This window comes from Olea europaea, chromosome 15, assembly GCF_002742605.1.
Source record: "Olea europaea var. sylvestris chromosome 15, O_europaea_v1, whole genome shotgun sequence".
Lineage (NCBI taxonomy): Eukaryota > Viridiplantae > Streptophyta > Magnoliopsida > Lamiales > Oleaceae > Olea > Olea europaea.
Genome location: NC_036251.1, coordinates 18,872,163 through 18,892,129, shown reverse-complemented (window position 1 = coordinate 18,892,129; position 19,967 = coordinate 18,872,163). Strand labels below are relative to the sequence as shown.

The window sequence follows — 19,967 nt, the reverse complement described above, 5'->3', positions numbered from 1 at the left end:
AAAGCTTTGACGATCGTATGATATCAAGAATATCTAGCTAATGATTCAATATCAACAATTAAAAGGAAAAAAATTAGTAAAAAAGTAAAAAATTATAAAAATAACACTCTTTGTCTACAATTCAATAATTTCTCCTTCCCTGCATTCACCGACGTCAATTGCAATTGTTCCTTCCTTTGTTGATGGCAACACTCTGCAGCAGTTTCTCCTAGGAGGCTGCAAAAATTACATTGAAGATTAGAGACAAGGCAAATTAAATTTTATTTTAATAAATAAGTGATGACAAAATTTGAATTCAAGACATTTATTTAAAATCTATCTCATTTAAAATTGTAAGGTATTAAAGAAGGAAGAACAAATAATAGACTTCATAATGACTCTAGTATTAAAAGTAAAAAGGATTGTGCCATTAGTACACTAATTCTTTACACTTCGATTGATACTTGCATTATTGTCAAGCGTCAATTGGATGAAAAAATTATTTGAAATAAAATTTGTCAAATTGGAAAATGACACATAACAAAGTGTAAACTAAACTGTACATATAGAAATGATCATGTTAAAAATGAGAGAACAGAGGGATGTTAAGTTACCTTGTCCCATAAATTGGGTTCACGCATTTTGTATACTTCCACTCTCCAAACATGAGAAGGATTGGCCATCTCCTTCCAGTTGCATTCTGAGTTTCGATTTTGAATCTTAACATATTCGCTCGCCGTTCGATTTGTTGCCCGATTATATATGGCATTGGACAGTAAGTACACAAATGGCCTTCGACATGCATTTGTGCTAAGAGGTCTAGTTTTCAATGAGAAGCCATCTTCATTATGCATTCTATACCAATTGGCAAAGGTTCTTAAAGGAATTTCCATTTCGCGGGCCAGAACTATGCCCCGAAAAATTTGGGTTGCATAGCCCCATGACACAGATATAGTCCAGTTTTTGACACTGTCGTAGCAAATGGACTGTTGCATGAGCCCAGCCGAGTCGAGCTTCATCGGCATTTTGAGACGTCGAAGGGATTGGATCCGGCCCGTGTTGGGGAAAATGGGCTCGATCACATCGAGATGGTGGAGCGAGAGTAGTGGCGCAATTGGGTGGGCCGCCAAGAGCCCAAAGGCATCGCCATAAATATCCAACTGTGAACATAGATTGTACATATTATCAAAATTGATTTTTCTTAATTACAAATAAAAATTTACTTAATCACGATAAAAAAAAATAAAACGACACAAATACAATTAATTTTGTCCTATTTTTGTATCTTAATTCAAATTATAATATTAAAAATTAATTTCAACTGTTTAACCTACATCTAAATGCAAATATGAATTTCAAGAAAAACCATCAATTGCTACTATTCCATCACAAAATACACCACTCATAAATTTTTATTTTGATCTTTTAAAAGAAGGAATATAAAAAGTAAAAATTAATTCAGAGTAAGCAACGGCAGTAATCATCATATATCTCAATTTGTTGTTGGTGCAAAAAAAAAATAAAATAAAATTACAGAAAATTAATGCCTCAAGTCTTTGTTTAATTCTCATTTTCTTCAAAATACATTTTTCTTTCTCTTCTTTTTAATCACACATTCCTCATTAAAATAATATTACAGGTAAATTAAAAACTTTTCTTTATTTTTCAACCACATATTTTTCTTCAATCTATTATTATAAAATGCATTCTTTCATAAAAATGGGGCTCAAACATCTCTCAAATATCAAGCTGCCACATAAAATGTTACGTAGGACGATTACTTGTCATAAAATTAATGAAGAAATAAATTTGTCACAAAATTTATACCAAGCTTTTTTTTTTTTTTTATAAATAATTAAAATATAAAATTACTTGCCCAAAGTCAATAGAATTTCAAATCAACTAAAATGCTATAATTGTAAACAAGCAAATTCATAAAGTATAATCAAGAATTCTAGAGAGGGAAGGAAACCTGATGAAATCCCATTTCTACCGTGAGTGGAACTCCAAGTTCAGCCATGCAAGCTTGAATTCTATCATCTAAGCCGTACAATTTAGGGTATCTGTGTAAACACCTATCTTGCATTTTTTCTAGGGTTTTTGCCAATGGATAACTAATGGCAAAACCAGCACCCCCATAAGCCATATTATAAGAAAAATGTATATTCTGCCTATGACTTTCAGATGATTTTCCAATATAATAAAACTGGTTATGATCATATTTTGACAAAACCCTAACCAAATTCTCAGCAAAGAAAAACGTATCATCATCCCCCAAAACAATCCACCTAACATCATCCAACCCTTGTCTCACTGTTTCTGATACTATTCGAGACATTCTTATCGCGGACCGATCACCGATTGAGTTTTTGTACTTGAATTTCGATGTACTACTCGATATTTTCACTGAAGGAAGGCATTGCTTATCGTCTGTGCTTCGTTTTACAGGCTTATCTAGCCATACGAACCCGCGCATTTCCTCTGGTTTCCACCATAGTTTGATATATTCCTTCCTGTGTTTCCATAGTTTTGATGAAGATGCAATGCCAAAAACAATGTGACGGAGTTGTGTCTTCTCTTGTGGTATTATAGGGTAAGTTTGGAAATTTCCGGCGCTTTTTTCTGTAGGGTTTTGAACGAAGATGGAACTCGAATTTCTCAGTGATTTCTCTAGGGATTGAATGCTAAAAGACGTGAGATTTATTGAGTTAAAAACATATGAAAATGAAAGGAAAATAATGAAGGAAATTATGAGTTTGAATAATGTTGTCGTTTTGATATTGCAGAGACAAAGAAGGGATTCGAAATCTTTCATGGCTCCTTGAGGTTTCATTTCTTGAGAACCCCAGGATTTTTCAAGAATAAATAGAGAGAAGAGAGGAGAGATATTTAAAGGACTAATCTTCGAAAGTTTGATATAAATGAATCTCTTTCGAAAGAAAGACCTATTTGTGTTTGAGGCTAAGTTGTTGATTAAAATCAAAGTCAAAGTCAACATTTAATTTTAATCACATATTTTATAGGATTCACAATTTTTGAATCACACATTTTATCATTTTTTATCAAAATGTGATTTTTAATGATGCCATTGTGTACATATTTAACAAATAGCGAGATCGTAATAACTATTTTAGTAAATATTTAAATAAGTCCATATTTGATAGGGATTCAAATTTTAATTAAAGTTAAAATCAAAAATTAACTTCAATCATACATTTCATCAACTTTTATCAAAATATACTAAATTTTTTTAATCTAAACTAAATAGGGACTATTAAAAAACAAAACTACAATTCTTAATAAACAAATATTTTTTCATTTAATTCATCTTATATTTAGCCCCATTTGGTGGAAACAAAAATCATAATTTTAGTATATTTTGATAAAATTGATGGAATATAGGTTGAAATGTTGTAAATCCCATAAAATATATGATTAAAAATAATTATTTGTTGTAAATAATACAATTATTAGTGAATAACAATTATGCCCCTACAATCCTTGTTATTATTACAATTGTATCTCTAATTCTTCTCTAAAAAAGAGCTTTGGTTCTCAATATAATACACACAACTTTATTGATTTGTCTAGTTTCTTCTCATTTTTTCTTTATTTTATAACACATTATCAGCGCGAAAACTCAATTTTTCAAAATTTAGTAAGAATAATAATATTCACACAACAATTTTTTATATCTACATAACATTTTAATTACAAGAAAGGTTTTCAATATTTGATCGCTTATACTTTTATTCTAAACCTTTTTTCTTGTCACATTTCATTTTTAACCGTCATTTAATTAATATATTTTACCTCTAACAACAATTTTCATCCAAATATTATACTAAGTTGCATCGAAAATACTGGCAAATATTTTGTTTAACTTTTTTATTAGTTATTTATTTCAATTATTTAAAAATACGGAAGATAAATATGTCTGTTGGCCCTCGTAACAAACATTTTGGATAAAAATCATCTCTATAGATAATATGTGAAATTTAATAGAGGGTCGATGACAAAAATTAAAAAAAGAAAAAAATTGAGAACATAAGCATAAAAATAAGAAAACTTTAAGGGTATTCATTGTAATTAAAATGTGTCATAGTTTACAAAAGTTGTGGAGTAAATATATTTACCCATTTAGTAAAGGTAGTATTTTTTTGTAAGCATAGTCACATGTATCGAAATTAATTTGGTTATGTGTGAATTTTTTTTAACACGTGCATGGTAATTGTGCATATTTGTGTTGGTTTATGTAATTAAGCAAATATATTTAGGTTTTATGCGTAGCTTCAAAATGTCATATCCTGTTTCCGTAATCTGAAATCATTTAGTTTTATGCTTAGTTTCACTTCCTGAATTCATAATTGTAGTTTACACATTAAATTATTGGTTTGCATCTACTGCTTTCCACTCTCAATGTTCCTGTTTCATGTCTTGAAAATCATGATTGGGGTTTGCATATCCTATTTGTATTAATCAATGATGAAACCAAATAAATTCACTTTTATTATGATTATTAGATACTCTTTTGCACACTATTAAAATTAATATATTCAGAAGATTGTTAATTACTTTTGAAGGGCAAGATATAATTTTCAATATTTCAGAAGAATATTGACATATTGCTTTAGAATAAATAATAGTAAAATACAATATGCTCTTGAAGTGGCACATATTTCAAAATAAATATAATTTTGAATTAGTATTTATCCCTGAAGAAAAACATACTACTTATGTTATATGGACAGTCTTCTATGATTATATCATGATTAATCATATTTTTAAGAATTAACTATTTCTTTTATTTTGTTGAATAGCTATTCAACTGAAAAATATTGTCTTGAACCGAGGTTCAATTGCTGGATGTATCATTATTTAGTACGACTAGTTGGACTATCACTAGCAATAATGATGTGAAATTGAGAACTAAAACATTCAAAGAAAAAGTAGAAGATTTTTCAATCCAATCAATTCATATATAATGTTTGTTCTCTTTATTGAAAATTGATCATTAATCATCATTAGCTAAAATGAGAATTGAATTTCTTATATTTCTAAAATTAATTACAATGATATATGGAACCTTGTCACCCTTTGCATTGACCATCTAGATATTATTTGTATCCAATAGTTTTAATACATATACTAGATAATTACAAAGTATTCACAACTTAAAGTTTACGAAATTACTGTTCAAAAGTTAAATGATAAGTATAATTTTTAGATTATATATAATCAAGATAATATATCTTGTTAATGTTAGTGAACTTAAATCTTGACATTTTAATAAGTGTTAATTGGGATGACAATAAAATAGTTTAGCACTATTATTTGTTAAGTGCCTACAAATTAATTTATAAATCATTACTATTGATAATAAAGTGCTTCATAGTTCTTTCTAGGGAATGCTGTTAGCATCATGTTAACATTAAAATTTCTCCTTCATATTTGGCTTGTGATCAAAGCCTAATTTTCCATCTAATTATTTTGAATAGTGCCATATATGTACAATTGATTCACCACAATGCATGGAGTTGAAAGTAAATATTGTTGAGAATAAATGCGTTGTTTTATAATGTAGTTTGCTGATTATCAATTAGGTTGGATAATTCTTAGCGTTAGGGGTGAGAAATTAAGGAGCTGAAAATGTACTGCATCATTATATTATTTAGACACTTGTAAAAGACAATTTGAATCTGAAGTTTGAAAAATATTTCGCTCACATGCATTTGCTGACAAAAGAGATTAACAATATCTCATACACTAGTTTTAAGTATCCCAACTCAAATTGACCCTTAGAATGACAATTCGTCAACATTATATTTAATATATCAATAACACACTTGAAGCATGATGACATTTGATTCCAAATAAATTCTCTTAAAATAATAATAATAATAATAAAATAAAATTGGAGCGGATAAGGAAGAATGTCTCATATAGGAAACGGATATTCTTGAAAAATATATAGACATAACTAATTATAAAACTCCAGAAAAAGTTAAAATATTTGAAATATTAAAAGTAGAGACATCTCAATAAGTTATATCATTATTAAAAAAACAATTGAATCAAAATAGAAAAAAGTTGTCGACAACACTTTTGCACATGATGTATCGCTTTATATTATGAATATCGAGGAATCGAGATAAATTCATCAAAGCGAAGTAATGATTGACCACTAAAGAATACAATCCTAGTAAATTCAAATTTTCTAGGGAAAATTGAAGCATCTAGACCTATAGTTAGAAAGGTTGATGGAATTTTATATGAAGATAATAACGTTTGAAAGCTATAATAAGGCGGTATGAAACAAACTTCATCAAAAACTAATTTAACAATTTTGTTTGAAGATAATATAGCTTGTATTGCACAATTTAATGGAGACTATACCAAAAGGATTAGGACGAAGTATATTTCTCCCAAATTACTTCATACACGAGTTTTAGAAGCATAGGGACATCGACATTCAACAAATTCACTCGAATGATGATGTGACTGATTTATTCACAAAAGCATTATCGATACCTACATTTAAGAAATTGGTTTATGAGATTGAGATGCATCGCCTCAGAGATTTGAAGTACCAACATCGGGGAATAGTTGTACAGTTTTTCGTTCACTTAGATTTTATCTTATTAAATTTTTATAGCAATATTTTAATGAGGTGTCATTTATTTTTAATACTTCAAACTAAATTGTACTCTTTTTCTTTCATTTGATTTTTTATCCCATTGATTTTTATAAAAAAAAGATTTTAACGAGACATATATTTTATAATGTGTCATTCAAGGAAAAATGTTGTAAATAATATGATCAATAGTGAATAACAATTATACTCTTGCAGTCTTAATTATTATTATCATTGTATATGAAGCTTTGATTTTCAATATAATACACAAAATTCTATTAATTTCTTTAGTTTCTTCTCTATTTATCTCTATTTTATAACCTTGATTTTAATTTAAAGTTTTAATTGTACCAAAAAGGGGTAATAACAAAAAAGGTAATTAGCACAAAACGTCTCCACCTTTTAAATTTATTGTCGAAAACATCATTACCTTTCATTTTTTGACATTTTTGCCCATACCTTCCACATTTCTTTGCACAGAAGGTCATTTTGACGATTTTATTCTCCATTAAAATGGAACAAAAAGAAAAGAAAAGAAAAAATAAAAAATTAATTGCAATCATAGTCCCAAATCTTTTTAAAATTTATAAATCAGTTATGAGGAAACTTGAATGTACATGAAAATAATCAAGAAATGGAGAAATTTTTTAATCATAACCAATGGAAATAAAAAAATTTTGAAGATTACATGATTTTTGCCTCAAGTCTTCCATCTACTCTTCACAAAATAAAAATTGAGATTTATGCTTACCCATTTTTTAAGATTTTCAATTTCATTGGCTATGGTTCAAAAATTTCTCTATTTCTTGATTATTTCTCTGTACAATCAAGTTTCCTTTTTTTTTTTGGGTAATTTTAAAATTTTTTAGTTCACAATAAATTGTGATCGATTTGTATTTTTTTTTTTTGAAAACTTGGGACTATTATTGCAATTAATTCTTTATTTCTCTTTTTGTTTTATTTAAATGGAGAGTAAAATTGTTAAAAATAAATGAAAAGGACCTTTTGCATAAAGAAATATAAAAGATAGAGATGAAAATGTCAAAAAATGAAAGATTAGGACGTTTTTCCCAATAAATTTGAAAAACAGTGACGTTTTGTGCCGATTGCCTGACAAAAAATGTAAAGTTTGACTCGGACATAATCCAGCGAAGCCATTTCCGCGTTGTCCCACCCGTTTATAAGAGAACTAGCTCCTGCTCCAATGGCGATTCGCATCGTCATCATGAACTTCTTCCTCAAATTCACTTTCTCTTTCTACACCTATCTCTCTCTAGTATCCGCCTTCTCTCCCCTCGATCACTACTTAATCAATTGCGGATCTGCTGACCCCGTCGCCACCGATCTCTACCGTCGAATCTTCAAAGGCGATTCCGTGTCCGGTCACCTGGTCTCAATTCGGGCGAGTCGGGTTTTTAACGCAGACCCATCTTCTTATTCTTCTTGTGGACTGTATCGAACTGCCAGAGCCTTCAATCGACCCTTACACTACGCGTTTCCTATTAAAGACCCTGGAACCCACCATTTGGTACGGCTTCATTTTTATCCGTTCAATTCGAGTTATTTTTCTGAAGCACAATTTCATGTTCTAGCTAATGGGTTTTTGTTGTTACACAATTTTCGTATCGTGGAAAGCGAAAATCTGCCTGTAATTAAAGAATTTATAATTCCGGTTGATTCTGAGAAGCTCAAAGTTACTTTTGTTCCGTTGGATAATTCGAAATTCGCTGTTGTGAATGCGATAGAAGTGATTTCTGCTCCAAGAGATTTGGTTGCTGACCTCGCACAATATGTAGATTCTGAGAAAAATGAGCAGATTAGTGGTTTGTTGAAAAATGGTCTTGAAACAGTGCATAGAGTCAATGTAGGAGGCTTTAAGGTGACGCCGTTTAATGATTCCTTTTGGAGGACTTGGGTTACAGATGACAAGTACTTGAAATCGGGTGATGTGATGGAAAAAATTCGATTTGGGGGTCGGATCAATTACCAATTGGGTGGGGCAAGTCGAGAAGTAGGCCCTGATAATGTTTACAACACTGCCCGAGTGATAAAGAGCTCAAATGGTACAATTCCTAACACGAATATTAAGTGGGTATTTGAAGTAGAGAAGGGTTACAGGTATATGATTCGGATGCATTTCTGTGATATAGTTAGTGTTGCAACCGGCATGCTTTACTTCAATGTGTATGTGAATGACAATTTAGCATATGAGAATTTGGACTTGTCATACATTACAAATAGACTGTTGGCTTCGCCATTTTATGCTGATTTTGTGGTTGATGAGGACAATTCCGGAGTTTTGACTGTAAGCGTGGGACCGTCCAATATGAGCCTCCCTCGTGCTGCAGATGCCATTTTAAATGGGATTGAAGTATTGAAGATGAACAATTCGATGGGTAGTTTTGATGGAGAGGTTTGCACAGAGTTTGTATTGAGGAGTTGGAGAAGGGGAAATGCTGGTGTTTTAGTTCCTTTAGTAGCTGTTATATTCTTGTTGCTAATTGCATCCGTGTTCTTGCAAAGGAGAAGGAATTGGTTTGGGGATTCTGTGGCATGGTCAAGGTTACCTGTGGATGTTTCAGAAGTTAATTTGAAGTGTGGCAATCAGTTCTCATCTGGTAAGGCTTGATGCTTTGAAGAATCAATATGTCGACCTCATAATACTTATACATGTGAAGTTTTTGTGATAATTTTTATTTAACCTCCAAAATCAGTTTATTAAGTGTGCTGTTGTCTTGTGCTGTAAGTAAATTTATTTCACATATAAAAATTGCAGTCTGGTAACTCTGATAATTTGGACACTCTCAGTATCTGTTTTCTTGATCCTTGTGTAGTTAAGAAAAGGCATGTAAATTGAATGTGGTATGCAGAGATTATGATCATGATCAGACAAGACTACGTTTTTCTCTGATGTAATAAAATGATTCTCACTATTTGAAGTTCAACAAAGCATAGAGATCTTAATGTGCAAATAAAACCATGTATTTTGGGTACTAGGGCCCATTTACCATTTTATGTCTATAGCTGATTTTTACTTGTTTGTGATTCTTGGCTACTTCGGTCTTCTTGCATCTGGCATTTTGCCCAACATCAAATAGTGTTGATGTAAAAAATGTCAACGAACGGGGATTTGATCATAAAGCTTCTATAATCCCAGGCCATGTGATGAAATAGTGTCGCCTCTTGCTGTAACATTTTTTGTTACCTTACCTGGTTTTCAGATTTCTTGACTTTTAAGCTTGTTACTTAATCATTTAGTTTAATTAGTATACTACAAAGTAATCAGCTTTTACATTACCTGCATTTGCATTCTAAATCTTATGAGGATCTTGATGTGACCTTGTTTGATGAACTCTTTTGTGGATTAGGATCATCCCCAGAGTGATCTTGGGCATAAATCTAACTTCGAGAGCTCTTGTTTTCTTGAAATTTAAGAACTTCAAGAGGAATATTAATCAAGATGTCGGAGCATAAAAATTAGTGATTTTCAACTTCATTCCTTCTAGTTATTTTTTTGGGAGCAACCTCTTGCAGGTAAGAGGTAATGGATGATGATAACCAAGTCTAGACTAGAATGAGATTGACACCACCATACTAGAATACAAGAAGATTCCTTCGATGAACTAAATAGTTTGTTATTATGACGTTGAACTAGCTCAAGGCCTTTCTCCTGATTCTGGTGACAGAGAAGTAGGATTTTAGGGCTGTCCTTATTTAGTTTTAAGGTTGCAAAGACAACTAGATAATGAAGTTTTGAAATGTGTGGTTGAAAAGTTGTGGGATCCACGAAAGATGTGATTAATATTGATTATTTGACTTTGACTTAGATTAAAATCGAATTTTAATCCGTACCAAACAAACGCTCAATACCATAGACTCTTTTTTGGCACTGTTAGGGTGAAATTTGAATTGCGAGAAGATTTCTTTGGTGATGTGAAGTCGAATTAAATATAATCAATCTTGTTTTTGCTAATCGGAAATCAGGAAAAAGGAACATAAAAATGTGAGAAACTATCATCCCTACAGACCTCCTCTAATGGAAAGAACTCCACCGCCAGCCAAACACCACGGAATATTGAAAAAGTAATATCATATGAATTTTCTTTACATGGAACTTTGGAAAGTTGTTTCTGAATTTGATTGCAAGAATCGTTTGTTTGGCATACACTCACCTACTGAATGGTCCCTAAAGTATGCTGGTTCATATAACTGGAGTTGTATTCATTAGGTGTAAGGTTGAATCTTCGTCCTACTTATGAAGACTCGACTAAGGATTCATAGACAGATTTTAGGGAAACCTATTGATGCCCGTATTTAAAGTGATTGCCCAACCTGTTATACATGTAACTCGAGAATATCATTGATAACTTATTCTACACTTCGGGGCTGGAAAAAATGCACCTCCTGGCAGAAAACTTGCCTAAGTCTTCTAACTAATCCTCGTTAAGGGATTTAATTTGTATTCAGTCCAACTACCAAACTCGTAAAGTCCAATGTTATATCTTGCAATCTCTTCCTATCATGATTGGGTATTTTGCATGATGTGGTAGCTTTTGCTCTAGTTTCCTCTCTGAAATCGAACCTAATTCTGTTACCACCGTATTATGTCACTGTCCTACCACTAAAAGCTTATAAAGAGCAGAAATTTGAATCAAGCTTCATCAGCACATTGACTTCAAGATCTGTTGACTCATCACAAGCCGACCATCATCAGAATTCTTAACTGCAATATGTAAACCGACCCAAATTCAACAGACCTATTGAATTTTACACGTGACTATTTATAGATAGAAAAATACTTCTCAAATCGATATACAGAATCCCTTAATTAAAAATGCGATAAGACTTCCCTTTATGAGCATAAGCCAAATATTACGAACCAAATATCATTTTAACATCTTTGCAATAGCCCAACATCTTCATCTCCTCCCAATTCATTGATTTGGACACCATGACATCGTATTCTCCCTTATAATCTTTGTCACTTTCCCCATATTTTCTCCATGCATGTCCACGAAATCAAGTAGCCATGGGTGAATTTAGTGTGGGAGTGGGGTCAGCTGCTCCCACTCTAAATTTCAATTCCAAGACCTTAAACTAGGATTTTTCAAGATTTTGTGGATTTTCAAATAATCCTTATAGTTTTCAATTTCGTTCCCACAATCAAAATTTCGTGAAATTTGTTCACCCAACTCTTTTATCCTAGCTCCGCCCTGGCAAGTAGCGTGAATATAAATACGTACACAAAACAACATATATATGTCACTTAATTTTTGTGCTCGAGCTACCTTTCCCAAAGTTCTCGAAGGGATATCTGAGGTTGATAGTTCTATATTATCCATTCTGATGTTTCAAAGAACATCCGCACACTTCTTCATCGTAGGCCGGTTATGTTGCTGAGGAGCCAAACACAAGTCTAATTCAAAAACCTTTACATTACAAATATATTTGCAGAAGACCTCTCCAACCTAGGATCCAAAGTTAGGATTGCATATCCATCGGAAAATTCCTTCATAGCCTGTAGTTAAAATCTAAGAAATCAAGGACATTCCCTCTTGCCTGTCCTAATATAGTTGAGGCATACGAAAAAGAGCTAATTTCCTAAAAATCATCCAGTGGATTTTGCTCATTAGAGAGAGGGATAGTGAAAGGGTAAAGGAGAGGGTCATACCCATCTAGCAGTAATGCGTTCCTTCAGTTCCTGTTTTGACTCAATTGGACCCTGCCTGTGACTAGTTCCACTAGTAATACACCTAATGAATAAACATCACAACTTTGTGTAAGTTGATAGGTATTGGGTACTCGGGGTCTAAACAACCAGCAGTTCCTTTAACTTCTGTGGAGACAGGTGTATCTCCTAATCCACTGTCAGCTGCTAGCAGTGCTAGACCACAGTCAGTCAGTTTAGCTCGTAGGTTCTTAGTAAGGAGAACGTTGGAAGACTTGATATCTCTATGAATGATGGGGTGATCTGCGCGCATATCATGACATATATGGGTGGCGAGGAGACTTGAACTTAGGGGCTTTCTAAAAACTTAAACATTACCTCCTTTTTATTTAAATTTAGTTTTCAACACTGCCGCATAAAGACCTGGGTAAATGTGGAGGTATGTAACTGCATGTGCCACGTCTATTGCAATATCTAGGCTTGCAGCAAAATCAAGAACATTATCATGCACACCTGAACCAGTAGATATGATGTGAGCACTAAATCAATGGCGAAAACACCACTGCTACTCGTAGAATAAGGTTAGAAAGAACTCACACAAGTGTTCGCTAAGGCTTCCATTTGGAACATGCTCAACAACAACAATCATTTCATCTTTTCGTTACAAATACCCATAAAATTTTCCAATATTTAGATGTTATACCAGTGCTAAGGTTTGGATCTCACTTTGAAATTCTGTCACTAAAACCTGTCATTCTGGAAAGTAAGAATAAACTTAAAACAAAAAATAGCAATAATATGACTGTAACTGTGTTAGCCTCCAACCTTTCTAGCACGTTTAACAGCAACCATAGTTCCATCTTTGAGTCGACCCTTGTAGACTGTTCTGAAACCACCTTGTCCAATTTTGTAACTACGAGAAAAATTTTTTGTAGCGCCTTACAAATTTCTTCCATGGTGAATATGGTACTTCCAGATTCTCCTTGGCGTGTTGAATTGCTGGAACCACCATATATGACTCGAAGTGAATCAGTTCTGCTCTCTCCATGAGAACTTATGTTAATAGATAGTAAAAACTCCATAGAGTTGATCTTTTGAACCCGTTTCAAGCCATGATGCCTAATCAACCAATCTTGGGGTAAACAGTCTCGATTGCTTTGCTTATATTTACTTTCATTTCATTCTTGTACATAGGAAATGAGATTCAAATGAAGGGAATTGATATCTCATTTTAAAAGGGTATCAGAAAGAGGAATGGGTTTCCATTGTTTTCCAGGTGGAAAATAGAGTCAAGCATGACCATCAATTATGACGAGTAGACCATTTTAACCTACTAAAATTGTCTCAAAAGAAAAAATGCAATCCTAAATTGATTTATTATCACTAAAAATTACAAGAAATTCACCTCGATCATGAAGAGGAGAATAAGTGAAGCCCGAGGAAGAAGAGATGGTGTTAGAACTTCTGGATTGTGTTTGTTGTACACTCTATAAATACATAACCTCCTCATATGAGGGGAGCCCACGATACGCTGATCGTGAGGCCTCCCATGTTGGGGAGGGGGGTTGTATTCAAAATAAGCCTAGCGCGTATCGTGGGGCCCCCGAGGGTTGTATTCAAAATAACCCTAGCAATATAGTGGATCTTTTCATATCTAAAGTCTTTCAAAGCAGACAAGAAAGGTGGCCTAAAATCCGCATGTGAGCAAATAATGCGTGGAAATTGTGTATTTGTTTCAAAAGTCAAAAAAGACGATTCTATCTCCACCACTTTTATATCCAGCTGCACAGCCCACACCGCACCATTTTTTAAACTCGCACCAATTAAAATATAAATACACTACTATTTTACATAACAAACTCTAATTGAAAAATAAAAATAAAAATAAAAAAGAAGAAGAAGAATGCACACGCCTCTAACTACGGGTGAACGCGATTTGATTTGAACGATTTGTACTATATGTTCAACACAAACCATTTTATGTGGTTTGAAATTTTTCCAAATCAAACTAAACCATTTTATTTTTTGAACCGGACCGAACCATAATTTGTGGTTTGGTTTGATTTTAATCCACGATTTACCTATCGACATTATAGTAATGTATTTAACATAAGTTAAATATAAGTTTAAAAGAGAATTAATAACGTTAAATGTTAAATCACATTCATATTTATCGTGAAACCCATGAATAAATTATTTTCAAAGTAGTTGTTAAAAGACGTTAATAAAACAAATACATATTTCTTCATTTTTATTTTCCTTTTCTTGTTTGACATTCATATTATCATATAGCGGTTGGTAAATGTAGAGTTACATTATGCTATTATAGGTTGGTCAAAACTCTTTTAGTCTTGCTAGCGAGATGTTAAATAAGAATTGAATGGCATATGTTCAGATGTATAAAGATTGATAGAGTTTTGACTTATTGAGAATTGACGAATTTCATCATTTAACTACTTTATAAAAGTAGAAGGTAGTAACACTAGTTAGGAAACTTTAACATTTTCACAAAATCAATACTCTTTACCCTTCGTTCTTTTCAAATTACGAACAAGTTCATTAATCATTTAGGCATACAAATAATCATTTTCTATCCAAATCATAACTCACAAGTGTATAATAAATTAAAAAAAAAAACAAATAAAAGAAAGAACAATGGAAAAATATCTTGAGTAGGAATATAAGACTTACTAAAAAAGAATAGAGAAAGAGGCGATTCAGGTAAAAATTAGTAGACTAACAGACAAAGGAGATTGGTGATTCATTCAGCAGTGGCAGACAAGCGTCAAATGTTAGGGAAATGAGAGTTTATGTTAGGATTTCTGAAATGCTAGGCGTGATTTGCAGACGTAGTTTTGTTAAATTATGATTTGGATTGTTGAAAATATACGTTTTTTTTTTTCATTTCATATGATTTTGAAATAATGTTTAGTTTAGATATCGGGCGAGGACATGTGTTGTGAACCTATTAAATCATAGATCAATAATGATGAACCTAATTTAATTTCTATAATTATTTCAATAGGCTTGTTGTAATTTGAATTGCTAAATTGGTAATTTTTTTTTTTTGAAAAGTGAAAACTATAAAATTTTTAAGTTCATAAAATTAATGTTTTAAGTAAAAAATTTAAAAACGGTTCAGTTCGATTTTGAGTGGTTTTTGAAAATCAAAACCTAAACTAAATTGTTTTGAAATGGTATGGTTCGATTTGAGGGAAAAGAAACCACGAGTCCACATGAACCTGAACCAGCGATTTCGATTCGATTTGCAATTTTGCGATTTTTTTGTGCAGTCCTAGCTCCACTAACGAATTTGGACAATGAGGAGGTATTTCACACTGCAAAGGTCATATGGGAATTGGAGGATATTCCGCCGAAATGAAGGGATACGAGGATATTTCATAATAGGAGTAAAGGTCAGGGGAGTTTTTTGTTAATTATCTTCTATGTTTATTCATCTTTATTTTTATCCTTTTCTTGGGGGATTTTCTGTCTTTTTTGTTATGTTAATTCGAAAATGCAAGCAAGGCCACACAATCAATTGTATTAAGTTGACAGGATCAGTTTCATAGTTGGTGGAAAGAAACCATGGCTTCCACTTTACTAGCGCAGGCTCTTCCAATCCGTTGCGTGTGCAATGCTCTCTCCGATCCCTGCATGGTAAAAAATTCATAATATGGTAAAACCTAATTTCATTATTTGCATGAATTGTCGTTGTACATCTAACTTATTCACAATTACTATAAAATAAATTATGTGCTTCGAATCCAAACCCTTGAAATTAATACAAAAATAAACTAATGATTGTGGTGAAAGAAATAAAAAAATTGTGTAAAATAAAAACGTTTAAAAGTATGGTTATTCATATAATTTTAGTTATGTGGTGAGCCAAATAAATATTGTGTCCTTGAAATTGAATTTGAGGAAAATGAATTTTGAAAAATTGGATGGAGACTAACGTCTAACTATTATCGGCTAGTTTACAGATGCGTTGAATAGTTTGCTCCATAAAGAGAAGCCCCACCACTTCTTTGCCATGGCTCGGGTGGCTACAACTTCCAGCCTCCGTCGGCCTCTCGAGACTCCGCCCCTATTAGCTCCTTTCCTGCAATCAATCTCCCCTTTTCGTGAATTTCTCTCTCCAATCGCAGAATAAGAGTCGCAGACATCAACTAATTTTCTGCCACAGTTGACTCCAGTGCAACAGAGGTATGCTACATAATTCCCCTTACTTGATTGCCACTCTCTTCAATTAAATATTGTAATTTGACGTCTAAAGTATTTAAATTCTACCAATAAGATATTCAAATCTTGGTCAATTCAATGTACGTACCGATGATGAAAATGCAGTCACCCTTGTAGTAAAATCGTACCTAAGATAGTTTAATGGAAATTGAGACGAATTCCATTAAGAGTAATGCTATATATGTATAAAGTGGGGATGATCGCCATGTTAGATGGCATTAAATGATAAGATTGGCCTTATCACTTCATCATACATTACATGGGAAGCATTCCAATTTATACGTATGAAATTATGAGTAATGTTATTCAAAATTAGTGACTGTATTACTTACTTTATATAGTAGATCGTTATTTGAGGCAACAAAATTATAGGAAATTAATGCTTCAAATAACAAATTGTTACATAAGATAACTACTGCAATCGCTAACTAGTATTATTCTTCCTTTAAATTTGCCTTGTCTAGGAAAAAAAAAATAATGAGAAAATTTGTAAAAGAAGTAAAAATTAAGGGAGGTCAAAGCTTTCTTCATATGAAAATTTGTATAGTCATATAAAGTTTTTATTCACCAACCAATCCCCCGAGTATTGTAGGAAAAGTAATATCCTAAACTTTACCACATCCACTAATTTTTACTCTTCGAATATCCTACAAAGAGAACAAGAAAAAACGTGGATGTTGAACTTAGAAATTTTCCTTCCAAAATCCTCAAGTCACATCCATTGACATGGCTGGATAATAATTTTGATATAATAATTTAACAAGGACATATCTATGAGATAGATTTTGACACATAATCCGAAATGAATAAGATGAAGATCTAATTCAAGTGGAAAGACTAAAATTTTAGCATATTAGTAACCTAATTTTTAACCTCACTCGGGCGAAGGTTCTTTTTTTTTTTTTTTTTAAATGAGATAATTAGAAAATATGCCCTTGCATTATAACTTTATGAGTAGATAATCTTTAGCTCTTGTTTGGTACCCATTATTTTTCAAAAATATATTTTTCTCTCTCTTATTTTTGACTATACATTCTTCTATAAAATAACAACATACGCAAATTCAAAATTTTTCATATTTTTTTAACCACACATTCTTCAACAAAACACTATTACAAAATGCATTTTGAACAAAAAAAATTGAGCATAAACAGGCTCTTAATCACCCACTCCTGGACCCTGCCAGCTGTCTCTGGGCCTCCCTCGTATTGAAAGATGATGACGTTTTTTTCTTTTTCTTTATCATATATATAATTCCTTACAATCTATGGGGTTAGGTGACTTAGGTCACAAAACTTTTGATAAAACTTTAACATATTTTAATAAAAGTTGATGAAATGTGTGTTTGAAAAGTTAATAAAAATTTTTGAATCTCATGATATATGTGATTAAAATTAATTATTGGCTTTTGATCTCTACTTTTTAGAATTTTCAAACAAGCACTACATATTGTAAAGTAGATGCATCTTCACAAGAAAAAAAGGAAGAAGAAAACATTAGGGACCAAATTGTTATTTGAAGAAATTGTTGAGACTGCTATTGCTATTTTCCCCCATCTTAGTCAACTTTTTGTTGTTATTTATTTAGACATCACGAAGAACTGTTGCTTTCCAGCATTTAAGTGTTCCCATTTTGTGAATCTTGGAGCTTCTCATAGTACAGAATCATTTTAAGTAAAGTTGATTCCTCATTTTTCTTTCTTTTCTTTTCCTTTGGGCCCTGGTCGTGCAGGCTCATTCTAATGGGAAGCCTACTGTTGTGGAACTTTATGCAGATTGGTGTGAAGTATGTTGAGAATTAGCTCCCGATGTCTACAAGGTCGAACAACAGTACAAGTAAGTTTTAGTAATACCTGAGCCTTTGCCTTGTAATGTTTATTTTTATTCTGTCTATTTGAAACAGTTGAGTAAATATTTCATTTTAGATAGATCAATTAACCGCCTATATTAGCTCTTACGCATGCTGACCAAAAGTGATTAAATGAATAGCACATGTAATGAATATTTCTGGTCACTTCTGTTTTATTATCAAGTGTCATTATATGAGGGGAAAAAAATTTGTTTTTGTATCTCTGAATCCATATTCATGGCTATGTCTTGAGTTTAGCATCTGAATTGTGTTCCAGACTTTTGAACACGATAGGAATGCATGAAATGACTTTAGAAAGGGGGAATGAGTATTTGAATATGAAAAGAATGATGTGAGGCATTAAAAGTGAACATTCCCTTACAGTATATTCATGTAAGCTTTATCTTTCTTGCTGGTTGTTTGTTACCAGTTTTCAAATGAAACTTTCACTTCTTTAGTTTTATGATTTAGTATGCAGTGATATATCTTACAATTGCTTCAGGCGCCTCGTTTAAATCCTAGAAATTAGCAGCTGGCTCGCCGTCATAATTTACCCAGATGATCATTTGTTTCATACCATGATGATCATTTGTTTCACATTCTAAAGGTGTGAAGCATTTTATGTAACTCAATAGTTTCCGGAGGCTGACTGGCTGAATTTCCCTCGTTCTTCAAATATCATCTTCAGAAATATTTACTTGTTCTGGGATGCATCATTCTTACTTCATAGTTGTGGTCCAAGTTCTTTAGTTCCCCCTTTTTTTTTTTTTTTTAACCCTTTTTTTTATCAAAAATATTAATTTTGTACTTCAGGGACCGAGTTAATTTTGTTATGCTGAACGTTGATAACACGAAGTGGGAACAAGAGCTTGATGAGTTTGGTGTTGAGGGCATCCCCCATTTTGCATTCCTGGACAAAGATGGGAATGAAGAGGGCAATGTCATGGGTCGCCTTCCTAGAAAATACTTTCTTGAGAATGTTGATGCCCTTGCTCGGGGAGAAACCACTGTACCTCATGCTCGTGTTGTGGGACAATATTCAAGTGCAGAAGCCTGGAAAGTGCATCAAGTTGTTGATCCAAGAAGTCATGGATAGAACATCAGTGTTGTGCAGATGTATATATAGTGTGAAACTTCCATGACACTCCATGGTTCATATTCAGGTACTGCTGGAATGTCTAGTACTTATCAAGTCTTCAACATTGGAATTCACTGGGCATTCAATAAAGTAATTTGGTTCCAAGACTGTGGGACTTATCAAGCCAAATATTGTGGTTGTGATATCACTGGTTAAATAATCAAAGAGTTGATATTTAATTGTGAAAAATAAATGTTTTACAAAAATACCAAAAGCAATTTTTTTATATATATTTTCATAATTTTTTGAAAAATAAACAAGTGACACTTGTTTGTCACTCTTGAAATTCACACATTATAGTCAAATGTATCAAAATTATTATGTGCTTCATTATATTTTTGGTTGTAGTTCGACTCTGAGGGAATGTTAGTAGAGTGAACAATATAATGGACAATATTTAGTTTTTGTTTTCCTTAGCGTTCTGTATTGGGCCTTCTTATCAAACCAGCTATAAA

The 19,967-nt window shown here is 32.4% G+C and overlaps 2 protein-coding genes and 1 pseudogene across 2 annotated transcripts; 2 read left to right on the top strand and 1 right to left on the bottom strand.

Annotated features, from left to right (window-relative positions):
* Positions 1–114: 114 nt before the first annotated feature.
* On the bottom strand, positions 115–2,819 carry LOC111411017. Its single transcript, XM_023041593.1, has 3 exons — positions 1,952–2,819; positions 594–1,139; positions 115–216 (listed from the first exon to the last, which is right to left on the bottom strand). Exons 1-3 carry the CDS (start codon positions 2,810–2,812, stop codon positions 115–117), a joined length of 1,509 nt encoding a protein of 502 aa, XP_022897361.1. The 5' UTR covers positions 2,813–2,819.
* A 4,934-nt stretch (positions 2,820–7,753) lies between these two features.
* On the top strand, positions 7,754–9,606 carry LOC111410371 (probable receptor-like protein kinase At5g24010). The gene has a single exon (XM_023040667.1). The coding sequence runs from the start codon at positions 7,818–7,820 to the stop codon at positions 9,240–9,242; it is 1,425 nt and encodes a 474-aa protein (XP_022896435.1). The 5' UTR covers positions 7,754–7,817; the 3' UTR covers positions 9,243–9,606.
* A 6,263-nt stretch (positions 9,607–15,869) lies between these two features.
* On the top strand, positions 15,870–19,583 carry LOC111411339 (annotated as a pseudogene).
* The last annotated feature ends 384 nt before the right edge of the window (positions 19,584–19,967 follow it).

Coding starts and splice junctions, on each gene's coding strand:
- LOC111411017 (XM_023041593.1), bottom strand. CDS start 2,812: ATGAAACCTCAAGGAGCCATGAAAGATTTCGAATCCCTTCTTTGTCTC. Junction 1,140..1,951: donor TAGAAATGGGATTTCATCAG/GTTTCCTTCCCT, acceptor CTATGTTCACAG/TTGGATATTTATGGCGATGC. Junction 217..593: donor AACCCAATTTATGGGACAAG/GTAACTTAACAT, acceptor TAATTTTTGCAG/CCTCCTAGGAGAAACTGCTG.
- LOC111410371 (XM_023040667.1), top strand. CDS start 7,818: ATGGCGATTCGCATCGTCATCATGAACTTCTTCCTCAAATTCACTTTC.